The sequence below is a fragment of the Ooceraea biroi genome, chromosome 5 (genome assembly GCF_003672135.1).
Source record: "Ooceraea biroi isolate clonal line C1 chromosome 5, Obir_v5.4, whole genome shotgun sequence".
NCBI classification, from domain to species: domain Eukaryota; kingdom Metazoa; phylum Arthropoda; class Insecta; order Hymenoptera; family Formicidae; genus Ooceraea; species Ooceraea biroi.
Genome location: NC_039510.1, coordinates 9,561,359 through 9,580,083, shown reverse-complemented (window position 1 = coordinate 9,580,083; position 18,725 = coordinate 9,561,359). Strand labels below are relative to the sequence as shown.

General features: G+C 38.8%; 5 protein-coding genes and 1 long non-coding RNA gene across 8 annotated transcripts; 1 reads left to right on the top strand and 5 right to left on the bottom strand.

The window, feature by feature from the left end:
- Positions 1-1,091: 1,091 nt before the first annotated feature.
- LOC109610671 lies at positions 1,092-3,809 on the bottom strand. The gene is made up of 3 exons (XM_020030307.2): positions 3,745-3,809; positions 3,447-3,626; positions 1,092-3,168 (listed from the first exon to the last, which is right to left on the bottom strand). Exons 1-3 carry the CDS (start codon positions 3,807-3,809, stop codon positions 1,092-1,094), a joined length of 2,322 nt encoding a protein of 773 aa, XP_019885866.2.
- A 178-nt stretch (positions 3,810-3,987) lies between these two features.
- Positions 3,988-8,572, bottom strand: LOC105275202 (putative nuclease HARBI1). 2 transcript variants are annotated; one of them, XM_026969914.1, is made up of 3 exons: positions 8,452-8,572; positions 4,406-4,533; positions 3,988-4,061 (listed from the first exon to the last, which is right to left on the bottom strand). In XM_026969914.1, the coding sequence occupies exons 1-3, from the start codon at positions 8,550-8,552 to the stop codon at positions 4,051-4,053; spliced, it is 240 nt and encodes a 79-aa protein (XP_026825715.1). In that variant the 5' UTR covers positions 8,553-8,572; the 3' UTR covers positions 3,988-4,050. The 2 variants fall into 2 exon arrangements, with proteins under 2 accessions (XP_026825715.1, XP_011330193.1); XM_011331891.3 differs by lacking the exon at positions 3,988-4,061 and having other exon boundaries at positions 4,180-4,533.
- On the top strand, positions 8,522-8,811 carry LOC109610715. The gene is made up of 2 exons (XR_002192995.2): positions 8,522-8,613; positions 8,692-8,811. It is a non-coding gene; the product is annotated as an uncharacterized LOC109610715 (long non-coding RNA).
- Positions 8,812-9,020: 209 nt separating this feature from the next.
- Positions 9,021-9,653, bottom strand: LOC105275201 (mitochondrial import receptor subunit TOM7 homolog). Its single transcript, XM_011331889.3, has 3 exons — positions 9,417-9,653; positions 9,278-9,326; positions 9,021-9,192 (listed from the first exon to the last, which is right to left on the bottom strand). Exons 1-3 carry the CDS (start codon positions 9,514-9,516, stop codon positions 9,177-9,179), a joined length of 165 nt encoding a protein of 54 aa, XP_011330191.1. The 5' UTR covers positions 9,517-9,653; the 3' UTR covers positions 9,021-9,176.
- A 353-nt stretch (positions 9,654-10,006) lies between these two features.
- On the bottom strand, positions 10,007-13,675 carry LOC105275199 (actin-related protein 1). Its single transcript, XM_011331888.3, has 7 exons — positions 13,484-13,675; positions 13,117-13,181; positions 12,461-12,787; positions 12,063-12,372; positions 11,725-11,898; positions 11,577-11,639; positions 10,007-11,447 (listed from the first exon to the last, which is right to left on the bottom strand). Exons 1-7 carry the CDS (start codon positions 13,529-13,531, stop codon positions 11,304-11,306), a joined length of 1,131 nt encoding a protein of 376 aa, XP_011330190.1. The 5' UTR covers positions 13,532-13,675; the 3' UTR covers positions 10,007-11,303.
- A 351-nt stretch (positions 13,676-14,026) lies between these two features.
- Positions 14,027-18,651, bottom strand: LOC105275198 (mannosyl-oligosaccharide glucosidase GCS1). Of its 2 annotated transcripts, none has more exons than XM_011331886.2 (4): positions 17,985-18,651; positions 17,372-17,579; positions 16,989-17,176; positions 14,027-16,911 (listed from the first exon to the last, which is right to left on the bottom strand). In XM_011331886.2, the coding sequence occupies exons 1-4, from the start codon at positions 17,993-17,995 to the stop codon at positions 14,847-14,849; spliced, it is 2,472 nt and encodes an 823-aa protein (XP_011330188.1). In that variant the 5' UTR covers positions 17,996-18,651; the 3' UTR covers positions 14,027-14,846. The 2 variants fall into 2 exon arrangements, with proteins under 2 accessions (XP_011330188.1, XP_011330189.1); XM_011331887.2 differs by having other exon boundaries at positions 18,094-18,651.
- Between the last annotated feature and the right edge of the window lie 74 nt (positions 18,652-18,725).

Genomic DNA, 18,725 nt, shown 5'->3' with positions numbered 1-18,725 from the left:
CGAAATTTCCAGTGCGAAATTTCGAAAACCAATTCTGATACTGACGTTCACTCAATACATCTTCTCCATACACGGTACACAATTTTTTTCTCGCTTGCACTGCATTTTTACCCTTTCAGTAGTAAAAAAGAAAAATATTACGAAAATGCTCACTTTGATTTTCCATGTTTGATGTGATGCCAAAAAACAATTACTTGACAGATCGCAACACAATAAGATACTAAATGACGTCTGAAATGTCAGTTGTCAAAATATAAAACGAATTTGCCGCTTAGAGTAAGGTTAAGTATCGAGGAACGCGACTAACGACATCGCTTTGTGAAAAACGAAATTACTTTCCGAACAACCCAATAGAAAAGGAGCGAGTTTAATGAGGGGGTGGGTGCGAGGAAGAAACTCACCGCGAGACACCAGGACCATCTCCTCGAAATAAACTTTCTGCGTTATTTGTATCCAGAAAAGGCGTGCTTCTTGTATTTCCTCCGGCGTTAGAGTCGCTGATGTAGGTCGATGCGGATTGCGTCTGAGCGCGGAAATGACTCGTTTTATCCACGCCGTGATTCGCAGAAGCCGATCGAGTCAGGAGTACCGATCGAGAAGATCCCAACAAGTAGCAGCGGACTTAACCGTGTTAGTGCAAACTGTAAGAGAACGTCGAGCTTCAAGATTTACGTTGTCATCAATTGGAGGTGTTTGGTCTGGCCACTGTACGGATGGTTGGATAAGCCAGAGAGGTCCGTGCCACCAAAGTTGCTGGTGAGCAAGAAGGCGCGGCAAAAGTCCTCGAGATGCACAGTCGGCCGGGTTCTCAGTGCCGATGATGTGGTGCCATTGAGCGTCCGGCACCAACTCTTGAATGACTGCAACTCGATTCGCGACGAATTCTTGCCATTGAGAGGGACGTCCTCGAATCCAGACGAGACATACACTGGAGTCCACCCAGAGGTGCGCTGGAACATGATAATAATTAAGTATGCTTCTAATCCGTGCCAGAAGCCGAACGAGTAAGACCGCAGCGGATAATTCCAAACGAGGGATTGTTTGTTTCCTCAGAGGAGCGACTTTACTTTTGGCCGCAACTAGCGTGACTTTTACGTCGTCAATGTCGGAAAAGGTGCGCAGGAAACTGACTGCGCCGAGAGCATTCTGAGAAGCATCCGAGAAACCATGAAGTTCGAGAGCTTGAGAATTTGAACGAGTGTGCAACCAGCGAGGAATCGCGTAGGCTTGAACATTACATAGCTCTCCGGAAAATTCCACTGCTGAGACAAGGAAGGAGAAAGCGGCTCGTCCCAACCGACTTGAGCTTTCCACAGGCTTTGAATAAAAATTTTGCCGAGGATGGTGACTGGAGAGAGCCAGCCGAGCGGATCAAACAGCTGCGATACTCGAGAAAAAACGATTCGTTTTGTGGGCGTGACCGAAGAATCAGATTGACTGACCCTAAAGTGGAATGTGTCAGACGACGGATGCCATGTCAGTCCCAACATGCGAGTCTCCGCATCAAACTCTCGGGTGGATGAGTTGGACGGTGCTGGTACGACGATGTCCTCCAGGATCGAGCTTTCATTGGTGGACCATTTCTGTAGTTTGAAGCCGCCCGCCTTGAGGAGATTCGTTAACTGGAGCGCCTTTTCGTATGCGAGCTGAGGAGTGTCATCACCCGAAAGCACATCGTCCACATAGAAGTCAGACCGTAAAACGTTTGCGGCCAGGGGAAAGCGATGCTCCTCGTTGTCGGCGAGCTGCAGCAGTGTCTGAATGGATTGATAGGGTGAACTGACGAGTCCGTAAGTCAGCGTACCCAAGAAATACTCCAGAGGGGTTCCAGAAGCACTCCACAAGATTTTCTGGAAGTATCGATCGTCCGCGTGGAGAAGAATCTGCCGAAACATCTTCTCAATATCGGCAGCGAAGACGAATGTGTGAACCCGCCAACGAAGCAGAACAGCGACAATGTCTTGATGTAATTTAGGCCCAACGTGAAGGCAGTCATTGAGCGAGAGTCCAGACGAAGTGCGTGCCGATCCATTGAAGACTACTCGGAGTTTAGTCGTTGAGATATTTTGCCGCAAAACTCCATGATGCGGTAGAAAATTCGCGCCCGTTGATGACGAGTTAGAGCTGAGCGTCATGTGCTCCAACGCCTCGTATTCCTTCATGAAGTCGACGTAGAGTTGACCAAAGGTAGCATCTCGCCGGATCTGATGTTGCATGCGTTCTAGCAGTCGAAGTGCGGCGGATCGTGAGGAGCCCAGTTCTCCACACCCCGATCGAAACGGCAGATGGACGATGTATCTCCTCGTACTGTCGCGGGAGTGCGTTGAGCGAAAATGATTCACGCATTCTAGCTCCTCAGCGGTGAGACGTGCGCATGGTAATGCGGGAACCTCTTCTTGTTCCCAGAAGCGTTGTAGCGCCTCGTCCAAGTTTACGTCGGATGACGATGAAATGGAAACGGTCATCACCTGCCCCGATCGTCGAGATTGTTGCGAGGTCGGCCTGGAGACTATCCAACCGAGAGAGGTCTCTTGAGCCACGGGAGCATTTAGCGGCCCTTTGCGGATGGCGGATTTTAAGAGAAGGCCATAGATATTTGCTCCAAGAAGGAGGTTAATGGGACCGGGAATGGCGAAGTCCGGGTCCGCGAATGGCAAACCTTGGAGATGTTCCCACGAAGATGTGATCGGTTCCGACGGAATTTTTCTGGTAAACTGAGGCAGAATATACGCCTGGAGAATGAACTTATCGGATGGTTCGACGCACGATTGGAGTCGAAGAGACACAACTCCGCGAGTGGCTCCCACGTCCCGAGAACCGACGCCGGAGATGTGCATGAGAGAACGATGACGAGGAAGACGAAGTAGTTGCACCAACGATTCTCGAATGAGAGAGACCTCTGAGCCCTGATCCAGCAGAGCTCGTACTACCAGACTGTTTCCACCCGTGACGAGAATGCGAACTTTCGCAGTGGCCAAGATAGTCGGCGAATCGGAGCAATCGACGGTGGCAGCCACGTGAGAGAGGGCTATAGGTTTTTCAGGTGTTCCTGCAACCGAAGAGGTGTCATTAGAAGGTGAAGTGTGCGACGATGTTGAGGCAACGGGAGTTACCGACGAAGACGCAGTTTCTCGATGAAGCAACATGTGATGTTGACTTTTACAGAGTCTACACCGTTTTACACAGCGACACTCACTCAAGCGATGGATTCCTAAGCAATTAAAACAGAGATTCTTCTTTACAATGAATTCATGTCGCTCATCGAGGGATTTGGCGGCGAAGTCCGAGCATGCAGCGATGTAATGAGCGGATTGCAGTACAAACATCCGGATTTGTTGATTACAACCGAGTGAGTGCGGGCGGAATTTGTTTGGAGCAATGCGATGGTCAGGCTCCTCGGGACTATAAATAATTAAATTCGAGGATCTACGCTCTCTCTCAAGTACCTCGTGGATAATGTCCTCTTGACTTCCAACAAGAGATCAGGAACAGCAGCAACTCTCTCCTCCACAACCTTCAGCCTGCCCGATAGCAACTGCAGCTCCGAGTCAATCCTCTCCACATCAGCACGAAACAAGCTCACAATTTCGTCCCGGAAGGAGTAAAACTCCTCACGTATCAACTCCCTGATCCGAGATAGAAAAGAGTCTGAGATATCAGAAGAGCACCGCAAGAGACTGCAAACATATGTTATGCAAAATACAACAAGCAATTATATATTTAGGTATCAAATCTGTTCTATACATTGGAAGTGTATCTAAAATACTTCGGAAACGACCTTTCAAAAGCCCTATAGAACGTTCAACCATCATTCGAGCGGACGAGAGACGTGTGTTGAAAATTATTTGACATTCAGACAGATGACCGTTATCTTTGAATGGCACCATGACATATTTTGTGAGACGATAGACTGCATCACCCAATATATGACTATCATTTGGAAAATTATTATCGGTACACATCATTTCGAAATTTGATAGCCAGAAAACACGCATGTCGTGTACGGAACCTACTTGCCCCGTATAGCAATGCATAAATTGTAGCCGTTCATTACAAACAACCTGTTAAGAATAGAGATTATTTGTTTACCAATCGTCACATCAATTATTAGACTACAGATTACAATTAAACTTAGATTTAAATTTAAATAATGAGGATGAATTTCACAGTTGACAAATGTAACTCAAATTGCCTCTCTTTATTCTAATTAGTTAAATTTTAATACAATCTCACAATCTATGGTCGGTATTCACCAATTCTTTTACTTGTAATTGAATGGAGTGAAATCCTTTTCTATTTATGTAGGAATCACTGTTATCTTTTGGGCTAATAATTTTTATGTGAGTTCCATCTATTGCACTGATTGTACCAGGAAAACCATAATTTCGTTGAATTGTTTCCATACTTTGCACAGATTCTCCCAAAGTTGGCCATCGTATAAATGTTGCTACTTTCTTATATAAAGCATTCACTACTTTTTGAACACTTCGCCACGCTGTAGCTATACCAATATCAAATTTATCAGAAACACATCTGTAACAAACATTACGTGTTACATATTTCTAACATATTAAATTACATATAAATGTATATACAATTTTTATTATTGTATGAGGTTTACGCAGTGAAAAGACGCAGGTTTGCAGTTAGCACTTTATATACAGGGTGTCCCGGGTTTTAACCGACAAACTGCGGGAGCATATTCTACTAGTGGAAATAAGAAAAAATTCTTATATCGAGTTTGCTTAGAAATGCTTTATTACAAAGTTATAAACCAATATTAAAAAGAAATATGAGATAAGTAACAACGGATTTTTTCACAAAAAGAAAAATTATCTACGCAATGATTTAGTGACGCATTTCAAAATGTTGTCCTTGCACATCGATACAAGCTAGACATCGACGTAGTACAGAATTTGTTACAGTACGACATTCCTGAAAATTTTGTTGCATCTCAGTAACTGAATTAGTAATTCGTCGCTTTAAATCTTCAAGCGAGATTACTTCTGTACTGTAAACTTTATTTTTTAAAGTTCCCCATAAATAAAAATCAAGAGGCGTTAAATCGGGCGATCTTGGAGGCCAGAAAACCGGTCCTCCTCGACCAATCCACCTATAAGCATAATGTTCATCTAATCAGTTTCTAACTTGTCTAGCATAGTGCGATGGACAACCGTCTAACTGTATCCAGCTGTTTTAGCGAAACTGCAGTGGCACATTTTCCATCAAAATTGGTAAATCGTTTGATAGGAATCTTCGAAAAGATTCTCCGTTCAATCGGTCAGGTAAAAAGAACGGACCAATAAGCCGGTCATGAAGCATACCCATCCAAACATTACATCGAAATTCGTGTTGAAAGTTTCTTTGTCTGGTAGTATGTGGATTATTATGAGCCCATACACGAAATGAATATCAGTGTATTCCTCATTTGAAAACACCTTTGGCATTCTGATAGTAATTACTAGTTCACACGACGATTGAAATCTAACAGCTACTGTTGTGAAAGTAACAATTATACTGAATCGTTTCAGCATAGTGAACATGAATACATGTGAATACACGTAACATAAACATCTTCGACCTTCCAAATTCTACACTATGTTCCGTTGTTACTTATCTCATATTTCTTTTCAATATTGGTTTATAACTTTGTAATAAAGCATTTCTAAGCAAACTCGATATAAGAATTTTTTCTTATTTCCACTAGTAGAATATGCTCCCGCAGTTTGTCGGTTAAAACCCGGGACACCCTGTATATATATATATATATATATATATATATATATGAAATATAACATTTTAATGTCCTGAAAACGGGGTCTACAATAAGAATTTAAGGCGTAAGATTTAAGAAATTGACCAATCATAATCATTCGAATATAAAGAAAATGATCTACTTTGATTGGTCAATTTCTTAAATCTTACGCCTTAAATTCTTATTGTAGACCCCGCTTAAGGGGATGCTGGAGTGACTAGGGAATTTCTTCGCAATGGTGCTGCCATTTGCACAATAAAATACTTTTTATAAAAATTTCGCAATTTGTACGCACCAAATTGAGGCAGTCTACACTCGGAATAAAATAAAGGAATATAATGAAGCTTTTCAAAGTGACTTTAGACAGAGAGAAGCCTGAGAGCGGTCACGCTCGCGTTGAAGTGATTGAAGTGATTCTGTCTTTATTGCTCACTGAATATTGAATAAAGATAGAATGACGCCGCGAGCGTTGGGAGCGTCAAGTGGAACGCATATATCCACGTTTGAGGCGTTACAGTTAAAACGCGAGCGTGACCGCTCTCAGGCTTCTCTCTGCTTTAGAAGCGTAATAAAAAAGAAAGGTGTGTTCTCCTTTACAGAATACAGGAGAACACATTTCTTTTTTATTACGCTTCTAAAGTCACTTTGAAAAGCTTCATTATATTCCTTTATTTTATTCCGAGTGTAGACTGCCTCAATTTTGTGCGTACAAATTGCGAAATTTTTATAAAAAGCATTTTAGCTGTCATTTTTGTGCAAATGGCAACACTGTTTTACTAGTCAGGATCACCTTATAGGTTTGTTCTTTTCAGCTGCACTGGTACTGCACTAGTTCTGAACTAGACTGGCGAGGATAGCGAAAGTTTTCATAGGTGCAGAATAGTGCAGGAATACAGATAGGAAGGGAAAGAACGCCACAGTGCAGAAATCAACATGGCGCAGTACATAAATATCAAAACAAATCTCAAATCAAATCAAATCTCTAATTTTTCTCTGTTAATTCATTTATTAATTATTTCGGATTACTTTCTATTATTGTTGGTTTTATGCGTATTTTTTTACTTGCACAATCTCGAGATTTTCTTAACTGATATCTTATTTTTGTATACTTGTACCAGAGGATTCTCACTCCGGTTCAATAAATAAATAAAAGATATTGGCCGGTATTCATAGTCGAATCTTATATTTAAGACCGTCTTAAGTCTTATCTGAAGATGCTGTATGGATCATTTCATTGGCTGGAATTTCTTCGCGATGGTGCTGCCATTTGCACAAAAAAATGCTTAATATAAAAATTTGGCAAGTTGTACGCACAAAATTGCACTCATCCACACTCGGGACAAAATAAAGGAATATAATGAAGCTTTTCGAAGTGATTTTAGAAGCGTAATAAAAGAGAACGGTTTTTTCTCCTTCACAGAATCAAGGAGAATAAACCGTTCTCTTCGAATCTGCTTGATTCTGTAAAGCAGATTAGGAATTTCTTTTTTATTACGCTTCTAAAGGCACTTTTAAAAGCTTCATTATATTCCTTTATTTTATTCCGAGACTGCTTGGGTGCAATTTTGTGCGTACAACTTGCCAAATTTTTATAAAAAGCAAATATTTGTGCAAATGGTAGCACCATCGCGAAGAAGTTCACTAGCAGCTCCAGCATCCCCTTAAGACGGTCTTAAATATAAGATTCGACTATGAATACCGGCCAATATCTTTTATTTATTTATTTATTAAACCGGAGTGAGAATCCTCTGGTACAAGTATACAAAAATAAGTTAGATATCAGTTGAGAAAATTTCGAGATTGTGCAAGTAAAAAAATACGCATAAAACCAACAATAATAGAAAGTAATCCGAAATAATTAATAAATTAATTAACAGAGAAAAATTCAATATTTAAAATATAAACTCATTCCAAGTTAACCAACTTCAAAAATCTTATCAAATAAGTATTATAAATTAAAATTTACTTATTAAATAGCTATTAATATTTACATAAATAATACTTATTGACATATTTAGATAGATAATTTTAATACCGTTTGACTCACAAATAACATTTCCATTTATATATCAACTAAAATATTTCCAGCTAAATCCTTTTTAATATATGCAATATGATCATCATCTCTTTTCTCCATATCTATGTACCTTTTTTTATATGACTACAATGCTTTTAAATATTAAGTTAAGAGAAGCTAAAAAGAAAAATATATATTAAATGATTTAATTTGAAGTTATGATACGTTTGAGGTATGAATTGTGCCGCTATTTACACGCTATTTGTTTATACATGTACGCTGCCATATTGAACTGCACGCTGCACTAGCTCGAGACCATAGGTCTGTTCTTTTCAGCTGCACTGCTGAACTAGTGCAATACGTCAAAGTGAGACAAGTATATTTTTTCTCACTCTAACTTATTGCACCAGTTCAGCAGTGCAGCTGAAAAGAACAGACCTTATATTACGTGTTATTTCTAGTTACAGATATATTCTTTGCTTGTTGGAAAGCAACAACCTACGCCGGTGTCGAGACCCGTACTATCGAAGATACCCACGCCGGCGGAACGTGGAGCGGAGAGATCCGCAAAACAATTAAATTTCAACAAAGTTACAATATAATTGCTGCGTTCAGAAATGAGACTCGGAGATGCAAACGAGCAGATGCCGAGCCACAGGGGTGCGTTTAGATTGCTTACCCAGGTGCACCCGCTATGTTGGAGTACATACACGAATGAGATAAAAAGAGAGAGAGAGCACCCTGGCGTGAAATCGGAACGCCCAGATGTCTACCTAACATGGAAAGGAAATGCGTCTTCTGTAAATAAAAGAGAACGGTTTATTCTCCTTGATTCTGTAAAGTAAATATATAATTCCCTGGTCACTCCAGCATCGCCTTAATAATAAACATCTCAAAATTATATATTTGCATTACACAGATGCTGTATATTACAATTTAATTATAGACTCGCAGAGATATTCTACTTAACACTACCATTAGCTCAGTTTAATATTGTATTATCTATTAATGATTAATATACGATCGTGATAACAATTTTCAATTTTGCTGTTATAAATCGTTTACATTGATTGCATTCATTGTGATGTTTTTCAACATCTGATCGATCAACATCGACTTTTCTTTTCATTGTACTTGTTTATTGCTATCACAATTGTACATATAAGTACAATTCAAAGGATAAATATATATATATATATATATATATATATATATATATATATTACACTGTAAATGTGGACACATTTATTAAGATTTCATGTAATGACATAACATTTATTCCCTAATGTACAATTCATTATTCAGATAACTGCATCATCATGTAGTAATTTTAAATAAATACTTATGTAACAGCAATATCAGATATAATTTTTCTTTTTGGAATGGAAGTGCTAGGCGAAAAGCTTATTGCCACAATAAGCTGAAAAATAATACAACAAATCTGTCATCTCCAAAAAATATTTCTGGTTCTTAAAAGTATGAAAAATCTTTATACAACTACTTACTTCATGATAGTTAACTCGGGCATGCCTGGATCCGCACCTTTCCTGTATCCTACAAATTAAAATATTCCACTTTTAATATATTTTGCGTATGAAAAATACAAAAATGTATCAATATCTAATATATAAATCAATATCTAACCTAAAAAGAGGACTGCGGGAATAAAGCCCCATTGAAATACAAATTTGCTCGCGTCCAGTACAATAGCTATCCTTTGTTTCGTGATCGGACTTAAACCCATTTTAAAGTCTTGTGCTTTTTTTATGATCAATGTCACGTGTACTAACGTGAATTTTTACGAGATTTTCAGGCTACAACACAACGTTGCCTGCGATCTGATGAATGAGGTTAAGGGTTGTCAAGGAAGTTACGGAGACCCCTCGCGGAAAGTTGTAAACCGAGAATCTCGTCTTTTTCATTTTATGTTTAAATATTACAGACGGTATCCCATTATAATTATAATATCCATAATCAGCATCTCGATGTCTGCAAAATTCTACAGAATTTATTAAAATAATTTCTAGAAAATATAAAAAATTAAAAACTATATAGTGATGTATGAAGAAATTCAAAAAATATGATACACGATTATTTTATACAAAGAAATTCAAAGATTGCTATAATTTCCTTTCATAATTTGTGACTATTAAGTATGTACAAAACGTGTTGCATTTTTTTTAATCTACAAAGTATATCATACATTAGAATTACAATCGTAAATAGCGTGTGCGTTTTTACCTTAGCAATTAGGAAATTAATCTGCGTCATACAATCGTTTATTTAAACAAAAATACATTTGTTAAATAATTAGAAGCAATATAAACATTCGTTATGCTAGTCTTAATATGGATGCCCTTGCAAATTGTTGTTTTAAATAAAACATTACTTCATGCTAACTTTACATCTTGAGTATTCTTCCCGCACGATGTTAATGTATAATAATAATAATTGTCAACAATTCTCTTTTAAGATTTATGATACTCCTTTTCTGAATAGTGCACTTTGACACGACATACAATCACATCAGATAACGTACAATGAAACTGCTGCACTTATTGATCTAAAATATATTTTTTGGTTCCATTATTTAATGACAAAAGAGTGTCGACAAACAAAACCTTTTTGATAATTACTCGAGTAGTTATCTTTTTCCTATAAACTACTCTTATCACAGCTAAAACACACTGCGCAAATAAAAAATATCAAGACTACGTTCCTTCAGTTTTTAATACACTTAAAAAACAAAACAGTGGCTTACGTGATACAAAGTATATTGGAATCAACAGCTTAATGTAAAGCTACAAATCTCGACGTTACGTTACAATGTAATTGTAAAAATCCACATATTGTTTTTTTAAACTACATGCACTTGTAAAGACTATATAGATTTATTTTACGAAAGCGTACATATTTACAATGCTTTGCATAAATGTTGTTGCACATGGAAATTACATCATTCTTTTCTTTATATTGAACAGGTGAAATAGAGCACCCTTTCTCACTAAAAATGAAAATTGTGCTCCACTGTAATACACATAATGAGGACTGAGCACGGCATAAATATACAAATAAATAAATAAGTTCTAAGACCGAGACAATTTGAAACGATTTTACAACCGATATCGATATTCTGTTTAGTCCAAAAAGATTTCTAAGGGATCCTGGTGCGCGCGCGTGTATGTATACTAAGTTCTGTTTTGCCGTATTGTAGTCTTTAACGCATCTAAATAATTGTATCGAAATCAACGTGTAAATGTACCTATAAAAACAAAGTTACTCGATTAATCGATTAATAAGCAAAAATCGAAAGTGCTTCTGTATGTCATCGAGTATCCTACAAATACGATTAGAAATGCCTAAGTGATGATCCCTTGAAACAATCATCGAAATTATACGAGTTACTACTGAAAATAATAAAAGAATATGTTTGCGATACATTTCACGTTATCGTACCAAATGTGCCATCATTTGTATTATAATAATAAAATTATTCGATATAACATTCGCGAAAGCTTCTCTAAATCGAGTTCAAAATGTTTTACGATGAATAGCCCGTATACCGTCTTCGTCAAATTCTCGTTTACTGACCCACATCTTTTTGAAAGTGTCTAAAGACGCCAAAATGGAACCACCGATCCAAGTGCTGTATAATCGTTCCTGAGGCGCGGATATCTGTTGCGGCAGAGATACAAGTAATCGATTAAAATTATGAAATTACCATTTTATATCTCGCTCCTTATTTTACTTTGAATATTTTAAGATACTTTAAAGATTTTCAATAATCTAGGTTTTTTTCCTTACCCTTATTTTAATGTCCTTTGGTGACATCCTTCGAATCTCCGACAATAGTCTATCACCGAAACCCTAAGCAATGAACGTAACGTTGTCTTATTCTATTGTATATCGTTAGAAGTTCTTTTTCATTGCGAGAATATAGATTTCTACTCACGCGGAATAACGTTGATCCACCTGACAGGACAATGTTTTGGAACAGAACTTTTCTTAGATCCAAATCGGACTTCTGAATGGAGTACGTTAAAACTTCGTGAAGGCCTTCGCACTCCTCACCTATCAGGTCCGGTCTAAATAGTACTTCGGGAGCTCTAAATCGCGCTGGACCAATCTAGATTTAGATAATCTAGATTAGCGAAATGTGTTTTGAGATATTTTACGTTCCTAATATAAATGCAAGGCACTAAAATATTAAATAAAAGCAAAATAAAATAATATAAAATACAATATTGCATTAATTAGAAATATTTATAAAACTTTGAGCTATTTCATTACCTCCAGATGACTGCCGTCAGGTAATACATATTGGAACTTCTCCGTCTCTATCGTTTCTTCTTTCTGGGGATTGCTAGCGAGATAACACGCTCGCTCCTTGATTATTCTGACAATTTCAAATTCCGCCGTGGTCTTAAAATTGATGCCTTCCTTGCGTAAAAGTAGCCTAAGGTGTCTCGTAACGTCGCGTCCTGCTATATCAACTCGCATTATACTGTGAGGCATAGCAAAACCTTCGTAGATTGGTACAGCGTGTGTAACACCATCGCCAGCGTCTAGAACTACTCCAGTAGTTCTCCCTGTCGCGTATCTGCATTAAGTACCAAAAATGTAACTTTTTCCATTATTAAAGACTGAAAATGATAATTTATTCGTATTGATCGTGAAGGATTACTTACAAGCTAAGTACAGCTTGCATAGAAACGAACAAAGCTGGAACATTAAATGTCTCGAAAAATATTTCAGCCGCCTTCTCACGATTCTTCCTGGGGTTTAAGGGTGCTTCAGTAAGTAAGACTGGATGCTCCTCGCTGAATGTAGCCAACTGGTCTTTGCTGTAGACGTAAGACCAAATACGTTCCATGTCGTTCCAGTCTGTAACCACACCATGTTCCATTGGATATCGAAGAGATAAAAGGCCACGATGTTCCTCTGCTATTGGACCCACAAAGAGATCTCCCTCTAAAGCACCAGCCATAACACGAACATGTTTCGGCCTTCCGATGCTAAACAGAAATAACACATCAAGCTTTACATTGACCAATAATATCGACAATTTGCAATGTGTAATCACAAATAACAATTTATGGAAGACAAAGTAATATCAAATTTCAATTAGTACAGTTACAGTTTTTGTAGGGACCACAGATATAATACATTTTTCGAAAAATAATGTCTCTCATGGAAGAACAGCAAATTCGAAGCTGTCTCTCAATTTTGTCTCGACACAAATCACTCGATACGTCAAAGTAACTTGCCACCTGTCAGTAACCTCCAAAAACAAGGTGCGTCATCTTAAATGTTAATTAAGATCGTGCTCTTCCTAGTTACTTACTAATTCGGAAATCTGCATTTCGGTATCTGGTCACCCGCGAAACCTGCCTTGATCACGCCGGATCCCTGAACAGAACGAAAGCAGTAGCGTGTAACATTATCGATCCTAGACCGAAGAAAATTTGGGTGTCTTCGTTGAGATCATCGTCGACGGGAAATCGATAACGATCTCGCACGTAAACGTAAGTTAAAACGTCAACGGGGAAACAACAAATGCGGGAGAATGTTGAACGTCGCATCGCTTTAAGCAATAATTACGACATTGCCGTCGATATTGGGCGACCGACATTGTTCGGCGAAGTTTGACGCATCGCACTTTCCTTTTTCAGTAATACGAACGTGAGAACGACTCGGCGACAGGCACTTACGTTGTCAATAACCACTGGCTGATTGATGATTACATCGTACGGCTCCATAATGCGAAATAAAAACGTTCAGGCAACTCTTGATCAACTTTCAATCGACAACTCGAGACCGTAACCCCACCGTCACACACCTATATTCGAGCGAGGCGTCTGAAGGGAGTCTCGGAGTCATCGGCGACCCCGCGAAACGAGAATCGCTTCTCGATATATACGTCGCGAGCAGTAGTGCCAACGAAGGGAACAAAGGGAGGAAAGTGAACTTAGCCTCATAATGCACCTCGCATTGAGAAATCGACCAATCGGATACCTGATTTGAGGATGCCATGTTGTTGCAGTCTTTCGGTCAAAGGCGTGATTGGTTGATCTCTCTCTTTGAGTGCGCAGTGTGCTCGAAATGTGCATTTTGTGATCGCATAAATTAAAACATGGAATTAAACATGATATTAAAATTTTCAGATCAATTATGTCAAATTTTCTTATCAATTAATGTATGAATATTCATGTTTTTTTAAATTAAAAATTAATTAAAAATGATTAACAAGGATATTATACACATAAAAATAAGTGTCTTTTTTATTATAATTCAAGCGATGCAATGATAGTGATAATACATTGTGCTTTCTGCAAGACAGCTTAGATTGTAAAGTACCAATCATCCCTCAGTAAATCTCACAGCCAAGATTTGAAGTAGTTTTCTTTCCTTTGATAATTATATTCTCTCATTTCTCTCTCCTGTTTTAATTCAAATTACAATAATTTACAAGTGAAAAACCAAAGTTATGTAGAAATAAAACATGTCACACACTTTCAATAGCCAAATAGAAAATATTACAATATCGTGAGAAGAGAAATTTTACGTTATTAAAATATAATCTTATAATATCTAAAGAAGAATCACAACCAATGTTTATATTAGAAAAGATTTATCTAATGAATATATGCAATTTATCAAGAATATCAATGATACAGACATCATCTCCTCAATTATAATCTAAATACACGCAGCCATACTCTTACGTATACTTTATCAATATTTTTCTTCGAACATAGGCGGCAGCAAATTCCTGTTAAAATATTACGAAAAAGAAACAATATAATACAAAAGATAATATAACGTAAAAGAATAACAATAATAATAATAATGATAATAATAGTGACAGTACAATTATAATGAAATAGCATAATTGTATAATTATTATCTTTGTATAAATGCATATTGCTATCAATAGTTCCGCATACCACATCCACTTAATGAACACTTTTATAGCATCCTTTGATTTCATTCTTGGTGTAAAATAGTCCCTATCGATAAGGTTGAACATATATATATATATATATATATATATATATATATATATGTATGTATTTAATATATTTCTGCCATAAGTAATACAACCAAAGAGGTCCAGCCGGTGAATGGGTGGCTGCCTTTGCCCTGGCCCTCCGCGCTGTCATAATTCTCCCACAAGTATCCAGTTTTCCTGTACTGCTTGATGATGTTCTGTATCAGATTCTTTCGTAGCTCCTCATAGATCTTCCTCGCGTTCTGGCGATACGGCCCGTCTATGTTGGAATAGTAATGAGCAGCCCGTACCGTTAGGTAATTCAGATTTATCCAGACGGGACCACGCCAGTAGGGCGCGTCGTGCTCCGTATTGTACTTCATGTAAATCGGCGAGGTTTTCGCGAGAGAGCGCAATCCTTGTTTGGTCCATAGAAGATCGGGATCGCGTAGGTCCTGCAGTATCTTCCCCAATTGCGGCGAGTCGGGCTCGACGATCTGCAGGATGAATGGGAACAGCGATACGTATCCAAAGGTCGTGTCGACGAACCTCAAAGATGGATCCTCCAGCACGACGCGGACCAGCTCCACGGACGGCGGCTGAGATCGCTGCTGCTGCTGCTTGTGAGGCGGCGGTGGCGCGGGTTTTCGCAGAACCACTCTATCGGTGTGCAAACCGTAGTCGGAATACCACTGTGTGTTCGGTGACCAGTGCAACTTATTCAATAAATTGTTGTCAGACAGATACTGGAATGTCTCGTGGTACTTGGTGCTGGAATAACTCAGCGTCTCGGTGATCCTGGCCAAGACGCGAGCGGCGTACGCGATCCAGCAACGCAGATCGACGTGACGCTCGGCGACGCTTGGATGAGAAGCCCTAGGGTAATCATCCAACCCGGACGTGAGGGTCTTAGGATTTAGCTCCCTGCTGGTCGTTCCGTCTCTGCCTCGCCATCGGTACGTGCCAGGTAGATCGCCGACTTGCGTGACGTTGAACCACGAGAACCACGCCTGCAGCCGCGGGTACAGTCTGTCAAGCAGCGGCAGATGATGTCTGAGCAATTCCTGCTCTTTATGCTGCAGCATGAAGTCCAGGGTCAAGAAGAACGTAGGCGGATTGGCATTTGTGTTGATCTGAGTGACAAACTCTTCAGGAACCTTGGCCAGAGCCTCCTGTCCCAGAATCATCTCCCTTGGGATCCAGCCTTCGACATTCATGAGATCGAACCAATGGCTCATGATGTCCAGTTCTATCTCCATGTCCCAGGCGGCGATCAGCAGACCGTGAAAACCCTCGTCCCAGAGAAAACCACGGGGGAAGAAGCTTCTACTGGGCACGGCAGTGTACAAAGGCGCTTTCCAGTAAGGCACGGGACTCTCGGTGTACGAACTCTGCACCTGCGAACTTCCGTAGAAGTAACCCACCGAACCGATGAGATTCGAGAATGCCATCTTCGCGAACGCCACTTCGTCGTCGGTGTATCCCTTGGACTTCAGCTTGAAGACGCTCTCAAACCTCTCGGAGAACAGCAGCCTCTGCTTCTCGAGAGCCTCGTCGTAGTTCTTGCCAGTCAATTTGTCTATTCTGTTGCTGAAGCTACCAGATTCGTAGCTGACCTCGAGCTCGAACGGAGCTCTTCCCGTCACCTGGGAAACAATGAAGTTCGGATCCTTCTTGTTACCCTCGGGCGACAATGGCAACTGTTCGCCGGCCAATACGACCCGCTTCTCCGCGGATCCCTTCTGAGTCGCGACTCGGAGATTTTGTAGAACCGTTTCCTTCAGCACGTGTAGACCAGGAGCTGCTGTTGCTAAGAAGGAGTGCTCCTCTACCGTGCCGTTTATCAGGTTGAGGTTCACAACGAAGGATCCCAGCCCCTGCGTGTTCCCCTCTGTCCCCGTCAGGCGGCTGTAATCTCCCAGATTGGCCTTTATCCAACCCTTTGTGCCCTCCTCGATAGCGGTATAAAATAACAGCGATATCTCCTCTCCCTTGTGTTCCTTCGCTGGCGATACTGCAATCCTCGCGGTCCAGTCACCGCCCTCGTACCCGCCGGGCCTCTTGACGAACGTTGTTCTTATACTTACAGAATTATCTACTATTTCCTGAACACCAAACGTTCGTCCGTCATGCTCCAGCCATGCATATCTGACATTTAAATTTCGATTAGCTACATCAATCAAGTCTCTATCCGACTAAAATCAAGGCGGTCCTGATCACAGTACCTGTCCAGTTTGTCACCCTGTTCGCACCAGTGCCTAAATCCGCTCCCATCATAGCGTAGCATCCGTGGAAAATACCACATCAAACCAGTTACCAGAGACTGCGAATCTCTCGTCTTCAAACCAAAATATACACCAGGTCTGTAGGTCCCCCAATATCTGTCCGGAGCATCCAAACTGAGCGCTACTAGCTAATTTCAAATAATATTGGAATTAATTAATTGAAGCATATAATCAAAGTGAATAAAATTAATTAAAAAGTCTGATCCTCCCTGTATAAAATACAAAAAAGATAAAATTTCTTTTTATTATTTTCACAAACAATTATGTGTGTTATGCATATTATAAGATTAAAATATATAAAAATATTATGTAATACTACATACTTTTTTTCCATCATACGGCGTATTTACTCTTGTCTCTAAATATCCTTTGAAGCCAAACCAAACCGCAATGGCAATAAAGACAAGAGAAATCATAAAATTCAATGACAATCGTGGTCTTGTATTTGTCTTAGCAGAATTGGCAGATACAAGTTTGCCTTTTATCTTTGTCGGTTTTTCTTGTGCTTTTCCTTTTCTCATCTTAATTACACTGAAACAAAGAAATTGTGATTACAAGATAATATCTTATGTATAGTAATATATAGAAAATAATTAAAGACGTCCCCATCTTTGCTAGTACTATATGCTTATAAATTCTTTTCCTTTTCTTAAGTCATCTTGTACAAATATATCAAAAATTAAGAATCATACATAAAAACATAGATAAATAAGGAAAGAAATAATAAAACTTATTGGAATTTCAAACACGATATTCTTAAATCTAATAATCATCTTGCCAAATTGTGCAATAAATTGCTGCATACATATTTTTTAATTATTGTCAAATGTGGCAATATTATTAATTTAACCTTTTTAGGTATGTGTTAACGCCTGTTACCATATGGCAACATATTGCGTTATTTTAGCGGTATAGAAAACTGATTGGAAAATTTACCCCGAATTCATTATTACATGTACAAAATCTCAGCAGTGAAAGATAACATAAAAAACGTGACAATAATGAATAATTTATAAGTCTGTACTGTCAACAGTCGTGGACAAACCTTGAGTAATGAAACAAGATACGAAAAGTGATCCTTCTAGGTGTGTAAAATTTCTAAAAATCACCGTACTCTCCCCGACATATGTACACACGTACGGCACGTGTCTTAGGTTATGTACTTCGCCGACCGCTCTTCGCTTCGCATATGAAATTCTACGTATAGTTACAAACTATAGTGACAAATATTATTTATCGCATTATACATATTCGATCACATTCGCGATTGTTATTGTTTGCATTCAAATTTCCCTCTGGAAGGATGAGGCATCTTTTTCATGATCTGTCATCGTCCGACATTGCGCTCTTTCCTTAAATTGACGCAATAAGATACGCCGGATACGCGTGAAATTTTGAGCAAATTTTAGAAAATATAGAATTATAGAAAATTAATTATAGAAAATATAATTAATTATAGAAAATTAATTAATTATAGAAATTATAGAAAAAGACAAGTATTTCCTTATGGAAAGTTTGTTTATACAAACTGCCATTAATATGATAGAAAATTCATGATAAACGCACAACACAGGAATATTTAAAAAATTAAAAAAACGTATGCTTCTTGAATTAAATTAAAATTCGTGGTAATGAATGTACAAATTCAAACGCTGTAGATTGAGTATTCCTGACTAA